Source organism: Neophocaena asiaeorientalis, unplaced genomic scaffold (genome assembly GCF_003031525.2).
Source record: "Neophocaena asiaeorientalis asiaeorientalis breed wild unplaced genomic scaffold, Neophocaena_asiaeorientalis_V1.1 scaffold39, whole genome shotgun sequence".
In the NCBI taxonomy this organism is placed as follows: Eukaryota; Metazoa; Chordata; class Mammalia; order Artiodactyla; family Phocoenidae; genus Neophocaena; species Neophocaena asiaeorientalis.
The window spans coordinates 9407142-9424618 of NW_020175670.1; the positions used below are offsets into that span (position 1 = coordinate 9407142).

Below are 17477 nucleotides of genomic sequence, written 5' to 3' on the forward strand. Positions count from 1 at the left end.
TTCCTAAATTTACTGAGGCTTGATTTGTGACCCAAGATGTGATCTATCCTGGAGAATGTTCTCTGTGCACTTGAGAAGAAAGTGTGATCTGCTGTTTTACCTGGAATGTCCTATAAATATCTATTAAATCTAAGTAGTCTGTTGTGTCGCTTAAAGCTTGTGTTTCCTTATTAATTTTCTGTATGGATGATCTGTCCATTGGTGTAAGTAAGGTGTTAAAGTCTCCCACTATTATTGTGTTACTGTTGATTTCCTCTTTTACAGCTGTTAGCAGTTGCCTTATGTATTGAGGTGCTCCTATGTTGGATGATGGAGCATTTAATCCATTCACGTTTAAGTTAATTATCGATATGTATGTTCCTGTTACCATTTTCTTAATTGTTTTGGGTTTCTTTGTGTAGGTCCTTTTCTTCTCTTGTGTTCCCCACTTAGAGAAGTTCCTTTACCATTTGTTGTTGAGCTGGTTTGGTGGTGCTGAATTCTCTTAGCTTTTGCTTCTCTGTATAGCTTTTGATTTCTCCATCAAATATGAATGAGATCTTTGCTGGGTAGAGTAATCTTGGTTGTAGGTTCTTCCCTTTCATCACTTTAAGTATATCATGCCACTCCCTTCTGGCTTGTAGAGTTTCTGCTGAGAAATCAGCTGTTAACCTTATGGGAGTCCCTTGTATATTATTTGTCATTTTTTCCCTTGCTGCTTTCAATAATTTTTCTTTGTCTTTAATTTTGCCAATTTGATTACTATGTATCTTGGCGTGTTTCTCCTTGGGTTTCTCCTGCCTTGGACTCTCAGCACTTCCTGGACTTGGGTGGCTATTTCCTTTCCCATGTTAGGGAAGTTTTCGATTATAATCTCTTCAAATATTTCTCAGGTCCTTTCTCTCTCCCTTCTCTTTCTGGGACCCCTATAATGCGAATGTTTTTGTGTTTAACGTTATCCCAGAGGTCTCTTAGGCTGTCTTCATTTCTTTTCATTCTTTTTTCTTTATTCTGTTCTGCAGCAGTGAATTTCACCATTCTGTCTTCCATGTCACTTATCCGTTTTTCTGCCTCAGTTATTCTGCTATTGAATCCTTTTAGTGTAGTTTTCATTTCAGTTTTTGTATTGTTCATCTCTGTTTGTTTCTTCTTTAATTCTTCTAGGTGTTTGTTAAACATTTCTTGCATCATCTCTATCTTTGCCTCCATTCTTTTTCCGAGGTCCTGGATCATCTTCACTATCATTATTCTGAATTCTTTTTCTGGAAAGTTGCCTATCTCCACTTCATTTAGCTGTTTTTCTGGGGTTTTATCTTATTCCTTCACCTGGTACATAGCCTTCTGCCTTTTCATCTTGTCTGTCTTTCTGTAAATGTGGTTTTTTTCCACAGGCTGCAGGATTGTAGTTCTTCTGGCTTCTGCTGTCTGCCCTCTGGTGGATGAGGCTGTCTAAGAGGCTTGTGCAAGTATCCTGATGGGAGGGACTGGTGGTGGGTAGAGCTGGGTGTTGCTCTGGTGGGCAGAGCTCAGTAAAACTTTAATCATCTTGCCTGCTGATGGGTGGGGCTGAGTCCCCTCCCTGTTCATTGTTTGGCCTGAGGTGACCCAACACTGAAGCCTACCTGGGCTCTTTGGTGGAGCTCATGGCAGACTCTGGGAGGGCTCACACTGATGAATACTTTCCAGAACTTCTACTGCCTGTGTCCTTGTCCTCATGGTGAGACAGAGCCACCCCCTGCCTCTGCAGGAGACCCTCCAACACTAGCTGGTAGGTCTGATTCAGTCTCCCCTGGGGTCACTGCTCCTTCCCCTGGGTCCCAGTGCGCACTTGTGTGTGCTCTCCAAGAGTGCAGTCCCTGTTTCCCTCAGTCCTGTCAAATTCCTGCAATCAAATCCCGCTAGCCTTTAAGTCTGATTCTCTAGGCATTCCTCCTCCCGCTGCCGGACCCCCAGGTTGGGTGGCCTGACGTGGGGCTCAGAACCTTCATTCCAGTGGGTGGACTTCTGTGGTATAATTGTTCTCCAGTCTCTGAGTCACCCACCCAGTGGTTATGCGATTTGATTTTACTGTGATTGTGCCCCTCCTACCGTCTCATTGTGGCTTCTCCTTTGTCTTTGGATGCGGGGTATCTTTTTTGGTGAGTTCCAGTGTCTTCCTGTCAATGACTGTTCAGCAGTTAGTTGTGATTCTGGTGTTCTCGCAAGAGGGAGTGAGATCACGTCCTTCTACCAAGGAGAAATCTTTAAGATGTCATCAACTTCTTGCTTGTTGGCCTATTATATGAACAGTTAATGTATAATATTGCTACATAATGTTTCTGATTGATATTTCCACTAATAGTTAAACATAGATTACTCAGTACTGTTTGATAATGATTATCTTATATTCTCTGTTGAAGTTATTTTTTATAATTTCATGTAAGTTGACTGTATCAGCTATAAGTTATTCACTAATATTGATCACAAATTATGCTAGTCTTGTTGGGAGAAACAAAAGGTTTATTTATGTTATTACTTAGTACTGGACAAGACTAATTTTACTAGTCCTTTTATAATTATTATTGGCATATTCAAATACACAGCTTTCCATAAGCAAACCAGAATGTTGTTTAAATTAAAAAGTAGAGTAATTCACTAATTTGTTGTACAAAAAGGTAGCTATATTTGTGAAATTATATTTAAAGGGTAGTACCTCTGAATTTCTTTTAAATTGTTGCATAACAAACAAATGTCCCTGCAAAGATTTATTTATACAGTAAATTTTATTACGTGCTTAATGCTATTCTAGGTCTTAGGGTTTCCTGTATGTAGTCCTAGCACTATCTTGTGTACCATAAGATACAGTCATGCTTATTGTCTTGTACAGAGCTTTCTAAAAGGACGTTTTAAATTTTATAATTAAAAAAAGTTAAGATTTTGTTTGTAATTTGATTTGTTTCTATTTGCAGAGCGCCCTCTTCACTACACAGAAAATGTGTTGGAACAGGTGCTTCGGTGGAGTTCATTAGCTGAACCTGGATCTGCTTATCTTGTGGTGAAGAGATTCTTAACCATTGACACAGTTAAACACTATAATGGTAGGTGCTGTTATTTCGCATTGCAACTATGATTGAAAATTCAAGTGGTTAAAGGATAATTATTATGGCACAAGTATTTTCTGAAAATGTAAAAATGAGTAGCTAAATGAAAAATCTACTGCCATTATTGTTAGAAAGAAGAATATATAGACCAAGTGCCAGGGTCATATTTTCCTGGTGGGTCAGACTGTGGTAATAGTTGGTTAATTTGACCATATCAAATTAAAGATTTAGCAGGAATGATTCATCTTTTTAAGGTTTTGGGTTTATTTTATTTATTTGCCATGCTTAAGTGTTTTCCTAATTTTTAGATAGATGGTGAATCATCTTGAATTATATTTACATTTGAAAGTTCTCTGAGCATTCAAGAATCGCAAGCTCTGAGATTGTGTGCTTGTTAAAATTCTCACCTATTTTGCAGTAATATTGGAAAACAAATACAAAATAAATACTTCCAATAAGGATATTTGCCATCCAACTGGGAGAAGACATGTATACATGTAAGGTTAAATAAGAAGTTAGCTAGCACGGGGGATCCATATAAGACAGTCTCTGAACTTGTTTGAGGTATCAGAAAACTTTCATTTTGAAACTTAGATTCTTCTGTTATGTTGACATCATCTGACAGATTAGAAAAAGATTTCCTGCCACACTGTCTATAAACCAACCCCGAAAGCAGAGGATTTAAGTTTTATAAGATAAAATTTACCACAACTTTTATAATTCATATTGATAATAACCATTACTATTTATTAATCAAGTATTATAAAATGAGCTCTCTGCATACCAAAACTCATTTATACTTTTTAAAAAATATCTCCAGGAGTTATATCATCATTTGAATTTTACAATTGAGAAAAGGGAAGCTCAGAGAAATTAAGTAACTTGCCTCCAGATCACACATTTATTAAGTACTAGATTTGAGAACAGATTGGTTTTACTTCTAATTATTAAGAAAAAAGAAAAAAGATGGGGAAGTGGGTACAGTTCTTAAATGCGGTAAAGCTACTTGGTATGATTGCAGACTCTCTAGCTAGTAGCCATAAGTCAGCAAGTTCTTAATTGTACCAGGCTAATCTGATATGTTTCTGATTTCATGATAATCTGGCTACTATAACAGACTACAATAGACTAGATGGCTCATAAACAACAGAAGTTTATTTCTCACAGTGTGGCGCCTAGAAGTCTGACATCAGGGTGCCAGCCTGGCCAAGTTCTGGTGAGAGGCCTTTTCCAGGTTGCAGACTGGGGACTTCTTGTATCCTCCCAGGGCGGAGAGCAGAGAGGGGAAGCACACTCTCCGTGACTCTTAACAAGGGCACTAAGCCCATTCCTGAGGATTCCACCCTCATGACCTCATCTAATCCTAATTACCTCATAAAGGCCCCACCTCCTAAAACCTGATACCATGTAGGTATGTCATTCAACATATGAATTGGGGAAACATAAACATTCAGTCCATAACTCTGCCCTTCATATCTTACAATTACACAAAAGTATTTTTACAAAATGCAAGCAGTTTAACAGCTTCTATGTCATTCTGGTCTTACTAGCATCTAAAATAAACACAACATGCGTTCTTTTTGCTATAGAAATTTAGCCTTTTAGACAACTTTGTCTTGTTTAACTTCTTTCTTACTCCTACATATGATTTTGGCCACATCCTCTGTATACTGCTCAACGATTGCAATAGAAATTCTCTCTCATCATATGACTGCTACAGGCATCCCTGTCATAGAGCAGTGATTGTCAGGTGGGGGAGATTTTTGTCCCCCAGGGGGCATCTGGCAATGTCTGGAGATATTTCTGACGGTCACACTGGGTAGGGTGGTGCTTCTGGTATTTAGTGGTTAGAGACCAGAGATGCTGCTAAACATCCTACAATACACAGGAAGGCTCTTTACAACAAAGCATAATCTGGCTCAACATGTCAATGGTGTCACGTTGAGAATCTCTGATTTAGATAACCTTTGAAATCTGGCCTAACTCTTAAATTCTGTTATTCTTTCATTTTAACATTGAGATAAAGGAAACGTATTGAGTTTATGAACAAACTCCTGCCTGCATTATGAAATACATTATAGGTTCTCATGGCTTCTTTTCTTTTAGAAAATAAGTCATCTTTTCAGGTAAATTTTAATTTATTTTTGGTGAGAATTTTTCTTTTTCTAATATCCCTCAAAAATGTCTCTTAATTCTCCATGTTGCAAAAACTTAGCTCTTGTTTGAATGCTAGTGGACTGTCTATGTGAATAAAACCAGACAAGAATAAGATCTTAAAAGGCTATAATATAAAGGAAGGTTTTGTGCAGGTGGCCTGAGGGATAACCCAAAGCAAGGATACCATTAAGTGCTGTATTAGCGATGTTAGATTGAGTGGGTTTAGAGCAATCACATCTGAGTAAAATCTTTGTTGTTTAAGGGCAACAAGAAATGGTCGAGTGACAAACTATAAATTGCTCTACCCACAAACTAGGTAGGAAGATTGGGCATTTAATTGGGCATTAAAATGATGCCTCACCTATTATACGTGTCCTCTTTTAGGGGTTATGAGTGTGTCCTGTTTTGAAAGCATCAGGCTTCTGTAAGGTCTAGACAAAGCACCTTGCATAAATACTGGGGAACCCAAGCAGTGGAAAGCAGGCTTACATGACAGTTTTTGAGATTTGGATGAAATATTCTCTAGAGTAAAATGTCAGTAAACTCTTATGCTACTCTCATATCTCCTGCATTCCTCTGACAGGGTGGGAGCTATGAAACTTATCACTGCCCCTGCACTCTACCCTCCTCAGCTGGCCAAGCCAATATGCAACTTGTTATTATGATATCAATAGTTCTTTCTACCAGGAAATTATGTCCCTCTGAATGAAAAAAAAAAAGTCAGGTTTTAGAGTAACGCTCAGGAAATACATTAATTAGACCATTTCATATTAGTAGTTATGTACTTTTGGTCAGAAACAGGAGTACCTATGGAGTAAATATTTAACTTTCTTTTTTAGTTTTCTAGCCAATAACATTTTTATAAAATGTTTTTAATTAGAGCTTGATTTATATTCAGATTGTCAAAGTAAAATCTTTTTCATTATGGTTGGTTCTGCATCTGTGTGCATTTAGGATTGTCATTTTAAAGAAGGTTTGGCCTATTGTTTGTTTTTAAATCAACTTCTAAAGTCATGATTTTTTCTTATAGTCATGTCTTACAGTAACCTGGGGATTCTAAGTACTTCTTATGGGGTACCCTGTGTGATAGATTTTAGGTTGGTTAGGTATTCAGTCTACTTTGTCTTTGTCTTGGCAAATGTCTCCTAAATCAATCACAGTGACCACCTACTCCAGAGTTATTGCTCCATTCATTACATGCACTACTACTTAAAATTGGGATCTAAAAGGAAAATAGTGAAAGTAAATCAAATGTGATTTCTCTGTCAATTTGTTAGCAGAAAAACTGGAATCACCTCAGAAACACACGGCTCTTCACAGCAGAGAGGAAACAATGTTAAGGATTTCTTTTCCTTTCTTAAGATTTTCTTATTCTAACCTGGGGGCCAAGTGGAAATTAGCACAGTTTGAAACAAGGCTGGTTGGTTACAACCATACTTTTCTCTCAGTAATGAATAGCTATTGTGTTAATATTTTCTTAAAACATAAAGTAGCACCGACACCTCTGTCACACCTGTCTCATCATACCTGACACCTTTTGCCACAAACCTTAGTGTCTGTCTACCTATCCCTATCTCTTCCTGTCTCTCCTTTATCTACACACACACACACACACACACACACACACACACACACACACACACACACACACACACACACACACGACTTGCATTTCATTAATTGCATGATGGTATTTCTGATTTTATGCAACAAATTATAGGCATATACTTTTGTTTGATACCACCTTCTTGCTTAATGAAAAATTTTATCAAATAATAAGTTTAGGGGTTTGGGGTTGTTTAGGGGTTTTAATTTTCTCAATTTGTTCATTTTATCTCAATAGTTTAAAATATAGATATCACAAGAAGGAATAGACTTTAGAGTCAAACAACACTTAATTTCTGCTCATTCATTTAAGGTAATGAGGAAGCATACTTTACTTTTATACAAGTATGTAAGAGTAAATGAATTTTATGTTGCCTCTACTTAAAAATCAATTCTGTGTTTTGCAAAAGCAGCATTGTATTTCTGAGAAGCATTTTGGGCTATTGTCCTTATTGTAATGAGGAGGTAACTAACCTGAAAAGAAAAATAATAGTCTGAATTTCTTTTCTACCCCATGGATTATGGCTGAGACATTGAGATAGGGAGAATGAAACTTCATTTAAATTGCCATTTAGACTTTGTCAGAGCTAATCATATTAGACCATCTTATATTATCATTACCTCATATTAAGTTTCAACATCTCTATCACAAGTTAGCCATAAATTTATAGCTTCTATAAGGTTCCAGAATAAATAATTTTTTGTTGCAGAAGTCTTATTTTAAGCACTAAAGTTCTTTAATATTACCCCAATAGAATGTGATACAACAGAATCAAGTTTTAATGATCTCAATGGGGAAGAACTACTTTTAAGATAGAAGATGTAACTCAAATGAAAATGCGTGTGGGTTTCTAAATTTAGATTGCCACATATGACAGATGCTTTGGAATTAAATTTACATTAGAATAGAATAGTTCAAAATGCAGCTGCTTCCAGCAAATTCAGACCTGGAAAGCTGAGCCATCCCCTATCAACTGACTTAAGAAAATAAAGGAAAATTCCAGCAAAAATAGTATGAGTTCATAAATCATAGTCTAGCTGAAATAATTTATATTCCACTCCCATCATATCTTTTAAAATCCAAAGATGTGTAAAAGTTGAAAGTAAGATCCAGTCCACTTCAAGTGGAAGTATTTTCTTGGAAATTGATGATAGAATAGAAAAGTAGTGTTCTACTTTCTACAGTTTGCTGCATTGTCAGTAAAATGGCGTGGAATCTCTGGTACTTTTCTAGTCAATCCTCCAGTAGTAAGTATATTTACAATTTTACTGCTTAAGGATAATCTAATTACAAAAGGATGTTATCAGGCTGCTAGTTCTATTAAGCATTACTTCTTCAATACAAGTAACAAAGGAAAATATACTACTCAGTCGTAGAACTAAATTTTATTAAATACATTTTGAGCGAATGTCATGCAGTGAGTGAACTATATCAAATTCTGCTTCCTCCAAATTATAAAGAATATATGTGTTCTATATAATCAATATCAAACAAAGGAAAATATGGATAATTTTTAATTTGGAATTTAATTTAATTTGGAAGAAATTTCTAGATTTCAGGCTGCAAATATTGCCAAATATCACTTGGTTGTGGCACATTCTCTCATGAAAACTGCTTGTCTCCTTCAGCACTTAGAGTACATGTGCAGGGGTGGAACTTGGTTTTTCAGATAATGTACAGGCCTGAGAAAATAGTCTTTGCCAGCAAAAGAGGAAGGGAGACACATAGAGACCACGGAAAATAGACCCATTTGTTTTATATTCCCTTTTCATTGCTCAGATCATATATAAGAGATAAATTGTTCATAGTTACTACGCATTTACTGGGCACCAGATGCTGAGCTGATGGCTTTGCATACACCATGTCATTTAATCTTCCTAGCAGTCTTAAGGGGTTTTTTTACTAGTACTCTCTAAGCCTTTTATAAATGGAGAAACTTGGACACGGAGACGTTACGTAACTCCCTCAAGGTGACCTGCTGGTAAGTGGAGAAGCAGATTTTAGTTTTTAAAACTCTTGTAAATTCAGTCTATAAATCACCAGGCCTTTGGAAGGGTAATTTTTTCCATACTGTTTACTACAGACTCTGCAGTACAGAAAAAAATGATGTTTGTCCTCCATTAGATAAATAAGCAATTACATTCTGCTTGCTATGTGCTAAGCACTCTTCTGAATACTTTACATACCAGATCTACTGGGTGATCACTGTATAAATCCCCATTTAGCAGGTGAGGAAACTGAGATTTAGAGGTTACTACCTGGGATCCAGTGGAGGATGTGGTTGTCATCCAAGCCCAGGTAGTCTAGCTCCAGAGCAAACTCGTAGTCACTGTGCTATGTTAGTTCTCACATAGGTTGGGGAGGAAAATTTAAAGCCCACAATTTTTTAAAAAGCAAACATGAAATTATTATTTTTTCAAGATCAGATGAGATTGGGTGCATTCAGGGTGGTATGGCCATAGACTGAAATTATTATTTTAAAGAGCAAAATTATGAGACAAACATGACTTTTCATGTATTCAATGCCTAACTTTTATCTTAGACTTTTAAAGACATGAATAACAAGTATGGACTGGAGTAGTTAGAAAAAATCTTCAAGGATGAGTTGGGTCCAGAAGTGGGGGTAGAATTTGTATAGAACCAAGGAGAATGGAATTTCCCTTAGGTTCACTCAGATGATCAACTTCAGTCATGCCACAGAGACACAGATTGGTTTTCCAAACAGTGTATTATGATCAACTGACTTATAAATAAATATTATATTTTAACTTAATAGCTTATGAAGATGAGTAGGAGGAGTCTAATTTATTTATTTAGTCCTTGAAAAGTCAGGGAAAGAAGTTTAGGCTTTTCATGTTACATAAGTAAGACTTCAAATAGTAAAAAAAAAAAAAGTAGAGTTTTGGAAAGGTTATTAATATGATAAAACAGTATTTGCATAGCACAAATCTGGAATTATATGGAGCCATTAGAAAAGCAGGACATGGAATTATAGAATCCTGGCATCTAGGTATTAGGTAGAAAAGGTAGGGGTTAGGGAGATGATATTGGAAAAGAAGTGGAATTGAACCCCAGAGAGAAACTTTGAGAGAACAATGGCTGAACTGCTAGATGACTGGGCATGAAGGATAAAGGAGGAATATGTATTCTAGAAATACCATTCCTAGTTTATGTTCCCCCACCCGCTTCTCTCTGTGTCTCTCCCTATCTCTGTCTGTCTCTGTCTCTCCTTCCCAAGACCCTCCAAGCTCCTCCACAGATCAGTTATTTTACTGGGATTAGGGGCCACTAGTTAGGAATTACTGTTTTTGTCTAAGAACTTGAGGTTTTTCAAATGATTTAGAAAACTGTTTTTTTTCTTTGGGTGGGGAGATCAGTTTCATAGTCTCAGTAATATGATGTCTGTTCTGTTTAAATAAATAAATTGACCATTCTGCGTGGTTTCATACATGTACTTTTTAAGGGCTTTTCTAATTAATAACAAAATTACAGCACAATATAACTAAGAATACCAATCTGTTATCTTACCCAGTGTTAACTCTAAAGAACCTTCACTGAACTCAACTGAGCCTTCCTTCCTTGTCTGAGCAAACACCTGGAGGGGGAAAGGTGTTTATGATTCTCTAATGATAACACTGTCTCTAGATCTTAAACTTTCTCCCCAGGATGAGGTAGAGGAAGTGAAAATATAAGTGTGAAGTACTCCACAGTTGAGGGACCTGGCAGTACTGGAAAAGCTTGGAAAAGCGAATTATTGGAAGCCATTTAATTCATATCCTTCGTTGTGTTACACACTGAGTCATGCACAATGTCCCCAAAGTACATAACTTCATCTTGGCCCTTAAGCGATGGGTGTTTTTTCTACTTATTTTAACCATGTGTGAGCTTTTAGAAATTCTTCTAAGTTCTCAGTATTTATCATGGAACTTAGTGTTTCAAGGTTCTTTTTGGTCTTTCCTTCTCCTTACCATATATTCCTCTCAAAGCCTCCTCCCGAGTCCCTTAATAATGTGTACAACAAGAGTTAGCTAAGATAATTACATACGATTTTTAAAAATAAATTTTAATAAAAAAGCAACCAAAGGTGTCAACAATATTTTTTTTTCCTAAGCCTGTTTTCTATTTGACCTATGAGTGGTTTACTTTAACACTGGACATACAATTATTTCTTATTGGTAAAATTAGAAAGCTTTATTAAGTTGAACAAAAATCTTAAAAAAGTATAATCAGAAGGTGTGAATGGAATTGGTTTGGCTTGAGCAATATATAATATCTTTATCTCACAACTTGATTATAATTTAATGCTCTTAAAATACTTCACCTACTTCTAAATCAATAGTATTATAAATGCCTTTCTCCACTTTTCTGTTCTAAATCAGCTGAATCACTAAGCCCACCCAATGTTTTCTAAATTGCTTACTGTATTTCTCCCATCAGGATATATAAGCACTGTTTGTTAGTCCATGTTCACTCTGTCTCTTACACTGCACTGCAAGTCCAGAAATCGTCTCTTTTGAGGTTATTGTATTACTGGACTCTTAATACTTCATGAAGAATGAATTGATGTCATATGAATTTTGCTGAATACGACTTTTATATTTTTTCCTTGATCTTCCTATTGCATTAAAATACATTTTCTTTCAAGTCTTTTAATTGGATAAGTGTTATTTTTAACTTAAATAGAAGTTATTTAGCTATAAAATATTAAGAGATTATACCAGAAGACAAATGTTAGCAGTGTATTTTTCAGAAATTATTTTAAGGTCACAGACCACCTAAAAAGAACCTATTTTAGTATAACATCGCAATTAAAAGAATGTCATCTGTGACCAGTATGCAGATCATGAAAACTATTGGGGCTTGTCAGTTACTTTTGTTTGCGGTTAGGATCAGTGATGTGATTAATCATGGGGATTTTTGCTTCCAGGTTGTCATCCCATGCTCATATTTGAGTTATAAGGCACTATTTCAATTTTTTCTAACTTTCGTCTTCTTATACTAACTATAATTGTGAACGTCTGTGTAGTATTTGCTGTATAAGTAAAGGTTTTCCCCAAACCAAGGGATGCTAGGTTTTAGATTGAGTTTTTCTTTCTAAAATCAAGTTATTTGTAAATTTTAGAAACTCTGCATGAATATTTAAAAATTGTGTCACCTTAATACCAGGAAATTGCTAAAAGCCCTCATCCTGATATAATGTCTCATGCTTCATCTTTTATGGACATGATCTAATATGAGGATAACAATCTGCAGGATAAGTGTTATTACTCCTGTTTTATAGGAAAAGCAGGAGTTGACCCCAGAATGACCATGTCGTGGCTACTTGGCTTCTGGTTTCTTTTCTTTCCACTGTTCCTCAGTTCTCAAGTAGGCAGTTTAATACTGTTGGGATTTCAAGAAGAAAGCTGTAGACTAGAGATACAGTGATAAATTTATTTGTGATAAATCTACACAACTTCAACATTTTTTTTTTTACCAAAAATGTGATTTTTAATAGAACTGTTGAAATGATTTCTAAGTGTGGGACACTGGCAGTATTGCACGAGCATTATTAGCAGTTTTGCCTTCTTTACCCTTACCTGTTTCATAGGAATAGGAATTTCTCTAATGTCTCAAGAATTCCTGGATTCCTGAGACAGGATTCCAGAAGAGATTTCTCTTTTACCTGTGTATTTTGCATTATTTATATGAGTGGTATTCAGAGAAATAAAATGCAAGCTGAGTATGTAATTTTAAATTGCCTAATAGCCGCATTTTAAAATATATCTATAAACATATATATAAAGAAATAGGTGAAATTAATTTTACTTGTATCTTCTATTTAAACTCACATATCCAAAATATTATTATTTCAACATGTAATCAGTGTTATAAAATTGTGATATGTTTACATTTTTTGGTATTAATCTTCAAAATATGGTATATATTTTATACTCATAGCACATCACAGTTGAGACTAGCCATATTTCAGATGCTCATTAGCCAGTAGCTAATTGGACAGCATGGGCAGGCCTCTGTATTATAAATAGATATAAATAGATCTGGTTACTGGATCTATGACTTATCCAATACTCCCCTGACACAAGGTGTTACCAGAAATTAACTAGAGGCTTCTTAATGGTAGGAAACACGTTATTACTTTATATCATCAAAACTGAAAATACAAAAATGTTTTATATTCTATTACAAATAAATGAAAATGTACCCAACTTACAAAAGTAAATGTTGTACTTTACAGAGAGGAAGGCCCTGGAAAGTATCAAAGAGGGAGTCTTGAAAATCAAAGAAGAACCATCTAAAATACTCTCTGGAAATAAGTTTCAAGACCGGTATTTTGTTTTACGAGATGGGTATCTCTTTCTTTACAAGGATATGAAGGTATTTAATATATGTAGTATTTGAATATGTATATACTTTTGTGTGAGTGTTAACATTCTTATTTCATGCCTCTCAGCCCTCTCTCTTGGAAGTCAAGGCCTCTAGTAAATAAAATGTACAGTAAGCTGATGATTACTTTCAGCCTCCGGGATATGACATTAATGCAACTAGTAACACAGTAAAGAACTCCCTATACGGTCTTTCTGAGCACCTCATATTTTTTAGGGCAGAGATTGACTTAAGTTCTAAAGAAAAGTCTAATATGTGTTACATAAACTAGCATATAAATCAGCATCTCAGTCAATAAAATTAAGAGAATGTGTCATGCCTTAAGGCAAAAGTGGCTTGAGTTTAGCAAATGGAAATTAATAAAATGTAGAATAAAAAGGCAAAACCCAAATGCTAAATCTGATTAAAAATTAAATCTGATTAATTAATATATTTCCTATACTCTTGAATGAATTAACTCGTAATATTGTATTTATTAATTGAATCTTACTGATGTATCCCAATATGTTTGAATTTCCTAACAGCTTTTATTAATGAATTGAGGAATGGAGAGAGGACTTAGAGATGAAAAAGAGGGAGTAGGTATAAGAATATTGAACTTAGCATCAGAAAAACCTCAAAACCGCCAAGTTGGTTGTGTGAATAAGAATCTTAAACTGTCATCCTCAATTTCTAGATCTGTAATATGATGATGATAGTATGAGTCCTGCATGCCAGATTGTTGTAATGCTTAAATAAGAATATATATAAAAGTTCCTTTCCAACTGTGAAACATATATATATATATGTATACTAGCATGCTCATCAAAACAGCCCACTAAGAATATGAATAGGGAAGTTCCAGCCTGAGAAAAATCTATTCATAGTACATATATCTGAAAAGGGACTCATTTGCACAATATAAAGAACTCCTCCAAATCAATAATAAAAAGACAACCCAATAAAAATTGGGGCAAAGTATTGGACAGACATTACAGGAAGGAAGACATAGGAATGGCCAATAAGTGGTTGAACCAAAAGTGCTCAGCATCATTAGTTATCAGGGAAAATGCAAATTAAAACCACAAGCTATACCATTAGTACAACTAAAATCATACGAGTGACAACATCTAATGTTGACAAGGACGTTGATTAACTAAAACCCTCATCAATAACTGGTGGAAGGGTAAAATCACACAATTACTATTAGAACTTTTTTGGCAGTTTTTAAAATTAAGTTATTCATACATCTACCCCATGATTCAGCAACTCTATTCCCAGGTATTATATCCACTAAAGCACTTGTTCAAGAATATTCATAAGCAGCTTTATTTATAAAAGCTAAAACCTGTAAACATTCTAAATGCCCATCAATAAGAGAATGATATATTCAGACAATGGAATAATATTCAGCAATAAAAATGAATGAATGCAACCACATGGGTGAATGTTCAAATCCTCACTGAGCAAAAAAGTTTGACCCAAAATAGTACCATATGAGTCTGTCTATAAAAGGTCTAAGAAGAGGCAAAATCATTTATGGTGATGGGAGTCAGAAAGTGTTTGCCTGTGGTGTGGAGAAGGTTTGCTACTGAAGCAAGGACATAGGGTCAGTAGGGTACTTTCTAGGATAATAGAAATAAATGTTCTCTATCCAGCATTGGGTGGTGGTTACATGGGTATATACAGTAACATTTCTACTTCCTTGAGATTCAAGCAATATCCAAGCAATTCTTTTAAATGTGGAATGACAGCAGGACCTAAAGCTACTTTTTTCCATTGAATTCTAATATTCGCTTGAGTAAGCATTGCTTGCATATTTCAAGTGTGTGACGCTTCACTATGTTGTGTTTTGGAGATCTATAAAGAAGGACCAGACTAGTAACATCTATTATTTAATACTGTATTGTTATGAAGGAAGAATTATTAAACAGCTTTCCAAAGTTCTATAGCCCCATTTAGTTGTGGCTTCTACTGAGCTCTCCACACACTGACCACTGTCCTGTATGTTCCTCCAGCAGGGAAGCCTCCAGGTGGGCATAAATAAATTTTAGTAGCATTCTACTTAGTGTATCCATTTCATGTTCACGTTCTTCAAGAACAGTGGAATGTCCAGGCAGGGAGCTAACAAAACAGCACTGAATTCCGCAGCCCTTAATCCCTCTCTTCAGAGGGCTGTATTATATACTGGAAGTCACACTTTGTTACTCCATCTGATAAACCTAGCAGGGAATCTGTGTGGGTATCAAACGATTGTTATCGTTTATTATCATTTGATATCATTCTTCACTTTCTTCAGTGCAGGAAGAGTGGAGTTTGCAGAAATAAGGCATTTAAGAATTTGGGATTATGTGAGCCAAACACATCAGATTTTAAGGTTCATGAACTGTAGGTTTATGTTCATGAAAGGAAATGCTAAACTTCACAGCTGCTTATTCTAGCCATCTAGAACTCAATCTGATTGAATTTTGTTTGGTTTTCTTCAATGCGTCACCCACCTTGATCTTCATTAGACTCATTTCCTTCATCCTTGTCCTTCCATTTACATGTTGGTTAATTGTCACTTGTGTAGTTGGATATCTGCTTAGGGTATTTTAAAATCATCATGGACTTTTTAGTCCCATTAAGGAACCTACGCTTCCATTGTGTGGCAACAGAAGGTTGCTAGAAACAACTAGTAGCAATAGAAGTGCAGTCATAATGGCCCCAACTAACATTCAACCCATTAATCCATAAAAAGCAGAGTTCTATATATTTCGCTTTGATTATCGCACTTTATCTTTACAATAATCCTATGAAACTAGTGCTATAGTTATTCCCCCTTGACAGATGAAGAAATGTAGTATACCAAGATATTACATAACTTGCCCAAGATCACTTAGCCTATAAGCGATAGAGTCAGAATTCATTCCCAGATGTCTATTTCCAAAGGCTTTATGCAGAGGCTTTATTGTTTCTTACTATAGAAACAATAATTTGTATTATTTTGTCTTGGTGTTATTGCTGATGGAATTTTATTTAAAGAGGATAAGTGTTTTTCATTTTAATAGTACCAAATATTTTCAAATATGACACTTTACACAATTCAGGTTTTTTATAATGTTTTTCCCCAAGCTGATGTAAATTTTAAAACCTGCCACAAGGAAGCGTGAAAAAAGCAAATGGGGAGGGAGTGGTCGTTAAAAGTTGCCCGCACTAATAAGCAAACTCTTCTTAGTAACAAGAATAATTTTTTTAAGCACACTAATTTAATTGGCTCAGTTAAAAATTTTACTTTGAAATATACTGCCTGTAGCAACATACTATACACTTCATAACACTTCAACTTTTTGAAGAAATACTCCAGAAAGTACACATACCTAAAGTGTTGTAATAAACCAACAGTAAAGTTATAATGCCAAAAGAGATTTCTTTTAATAGAACTTTGCATTAGGATCCTTACAGTTCCTATTTACGCTTATTCAGTTTAAAGATTGAAACTGAAAAGGGTTTCTTTCCACCTTGGCTGAACTCATCTTAAATTATGGCATCTGTGTTCTCTTTGGACAGGATAAAATACAAAGTCATGAGCTGGCATGTCCGGAGTGGCTTGGGAATCAGTTGTATTACTTCAGGCTCTCTCTCTATTGCCAACAGTATTTCAAAATATAGGCAGTCCTGGGCTTATCAATGCCGTGTATAAATAAGACTACTTAGATCAGGCACAGTGCTTCTCATTCTTAAATGTGCAGGTCCCCTCTACCTGTACTACTGGAACTGCAGCCTCTCACCTGACCCTGCTGCTGCCTCCATTGGGACTAGCAGTCTAAGCTTTGAGGAGGGACATTAACCACAGATGTAATCCGATTGAACCTCTGACAAAGGGGTCCAGGAGTCTGTGCTACTATATACACTCCTACATGCTCCTCTCCTTGACTCTTTCCTATATGGAAAACTTACTGCATTACAAAGCTACCTCACTGTTCCATATCAGACTTCAAGTGTTATTCCTTAACATTCATTAAAATAGCAAGCTAAAAAATCAATACCCCCAAACCAAACACATAAACTAACCAGAAAATGACCTTAAGAAGAAGAGGCTTACATGAAGAAAACTACAGAACTGCACTGATAGAAATGAAAGAAAATTAATGTAAAGTCTACTAATATTGATCTATGGACTTCCCTGGTGGTGCAGTGGTTAAGAATCCGCCTGCCAATGCAGGGGACACGGGTTCGAGCCCTGGTCCGGGAAGATCCCACATGCCGCAGAGCAACTAAGCCTGTGCCCCACAACTACTGAGCCTGTG

At 35.8% G+C, this 17477-nt stretch overlaps 1 protein-coding gene across 4 annotated transcripts in view; it reads left to right on the forward strand.

The window, feature by feature from the left end:
- ARAP2 (ArfGAP with RhoGAP domain, ankyrin repeat and PH domain 2) overlaps nucleotides 1-17477 on the forward strand; it is a 190379-nt gene that overhangs the window by 146116 nt on the left and 26786 nt on the right. For all 4 annotated transcript variants that reach the window (XM_024731747.1, XM_024731749.1, XM_024731750.1 and 1 more), the window contains 2 exons: nucleotides 2928-3056; nucleotides 13061-13200. In XM_024731747.1, the coding sequence (XP_024587515.1) occupies nucleotides 2928-3056; nucleotides 13061-13200 (269 nt within the window). The remainder of the gene's footprint in view (nucleotides 1-2927; nucleotides 3057-13060; nucleotides 13201-17477) is intronic.